At 38.2% G+C, this 2,088-nt stretch overlaps 1 protein-coding gene across 3 annotated transcripts in view; it reads right to left on the reverse strand.

The window, feature by feature from the left end:
* The window catches only part of aspg (asparaginase homolog (S. cerevisiae)), a 15,425-nt gene that overhangs the window by 11,440 nt on the left and 1,897 nt on the right, over positions 1–2,088 (reverse strand). For 2 of the 3 annotated variants that reach the window (XM_036209934.1, XM_036209935.1), the window contains exons 2-3: positions 1,245–1,371; positions 864–899 (exon numbers count right to left, since the gene is read on the reverse strand). In XM_036209934.1, coding sequence (XP_036065827.1) covers positions 864–899; positions 1,245–1,371 — 163 coding nt within the window. The remainder of the gene's footprint in view (positions 1–863; positions 900–1,244; positions 1,372–2,088) is intronic. The other variant, XM_024269047.2, reaches the window with a different exon arrangement.

Here is a 2,088-nt window from a genome sequence, read left to right on the forward strand (position 1 = left end):
TTTTTTTTTTTTTTTTTTTGTGGAATGAGACTCCACCTGCAGCACTCCGCGTGAGGCGGCGTGACCGGCTCAACGGCCACGAAGAGATTTTCTTTGTAATCTGTCCCTTATAGAAACAGGGTGGGACACCCCCTCACTACATTACCATGCGGAGGCCTTGTAGCATGGAGATGGGAGCTGAATGGAACAGCAGGGGGAAGAGCGGCCGAGCCCCGGTCCATCCGACCGGGGGGTCCTACAGACACCCGTCTAATTAGCCTTAACCCGAGAACATATGCCGGTGATCAGCTTGAAGAGGGAATATGCCATTCAAATGACCAATTATTCATCTGTGCAGCCCAAGGTGGTGCAAAGCCACACATTTGCATACCTCTGCGAAGATGCCTCGATGTCTAAGAATGATAAGAAGTGATTTTTAGATTTATATGCATTTATTTTTAAATAAAGCAATAAAATATTTAGTATAGAAATGTATTTTCCTGTTAAAGCAACAGTTTTTGTTAAATAACCTTAAATTTTAATAAATATTAAAGAGATTTTAATATATTTTTGGTTCGTTAGTCGACAAAAAAATGATTAAAGGGAAGTTCCGTTTTTGTGCTGGACAGCTCTGGCTTTTTGTCAATAAGGAATCAATTTCTTTCCACATTAAACAATCCGGCTGGTTTGGATCACAAACAAAAAATAAAGAATACTTTGAGTAATATCATCTAACTGCCGAGGGCCACGTCGGCATGCATTTCTCCGTCAGACTGACACACCCAAGTTTTTTTTTTTCTTTTTCCTTTAACAAAGACAGCAAGCACACATTAAACTACTCTAGCTCCATCCGGGCGCATGCCAGGCCTCCGGTTTTACAGCACCTGTGATGCAACAGGTCAGGATGAGGCAGAGAGTTCCTGTTAAAGCAACAAAAGCTGTATGGTTTACTTTTGTTTAAAGCATCAAGATTTAAAAAGTACACTTAATGACTTTAAGCAATGAATTAAATGAAAATGTTTTTAGGTATAATGAGTAAAGGAAAACGACATGCATGCAGTAAACCAAATTCAAAAGAAACATTCACAACACAGCAATTTCTCACTCAAACTACTACCTATATTCAAAACTCAGTTGATCATCTAAATATGATGATCTATAAGTAAGAATGTATTTGTTTTATACTCAAATATACATGTATTCAATGTATTTTTTTAATAATTGCAGCTCAAGTGACTTCTATCGTCTTGTCAGGTTGAACTCACGGTAAAACCAGGCTGTTCTCAGATCCATAGTACTCATACAGGGAGGTTTGCTGGGCGTACAGCTCGTCGTGGAGGATGGGCAGCTTGCGCAGGCTTTGCACCAGAGCATTGGCTTTGGGGGCAAGAACTGTGGGGGAACAGCAGCAGAGAAAATCAGACTCAACAGCTCTGTCTTTGCCATTGTCACTTTGAAGGGATTCAGCATCTTCTCAGCAGAACATCAGTGTTATACTGAGCCCTAGAGGTAGAAGAGAGACATGACATGTTTACAGAACATTGCCAACAATCTAGTAAGAAACAAATTAGAATAAAAAAAAACAGCAATTTGCACATAAAAAGCTGCTATAACTTTTTAAAGGTTTTAAAAACGTTTCTCACTATAAAAAAATATTTGAACTACGCCAATATAAAAATGATTGGGAATAATTGTTGTTTATGTGGAAAAAAATAAGTCAGGACAAATTTTATTATTTATTTGCAGGAAAACAAAAACTATTTGGATCCAAAAGAAATTTCCTATTCTAATTCTGATAAACAAATGGCTTTATTTATTGTATCTCATTTGAATAATAGTCTAAGAACCTAAAAGTGCTTACATCTTAGTACGAGTGCAAAAGGCCATGCTATCTGTTAAGACTCTTGGATTCTCCCTTCTGGATTCATTATAGCAAATCATCTGCCTCCATCAATCTGTCCCTGTCAGTGTCCGACTTTTTCTGATCTGACCTTTTCCTCCAAACACACACTTCTGAAATTCTTTGTTCTAAAACCAAGCCTTCTGATCTGCTTTCCTGACTCTAGGTAACACAGCAGGTACTTTCCTCATAGTCTTTGTGTAGAATGT

Source organism: Oryzias melastigma, linkage group LG22 (genome assembly GCF_002922805.2).
Source record: "Oryzias melastigma strain HK-1 linkage group LG22, ASM292280v2, whole genome shotgun sequence".
In the NCBI taxonomy this organism is placed as follows: domain Eukaryota; kingdom Metazoa; phylum Chordata; class Actinopteri; order Beloniformes; family Adrianichthyidae; genus Oryzias; species Oryzias melastigma.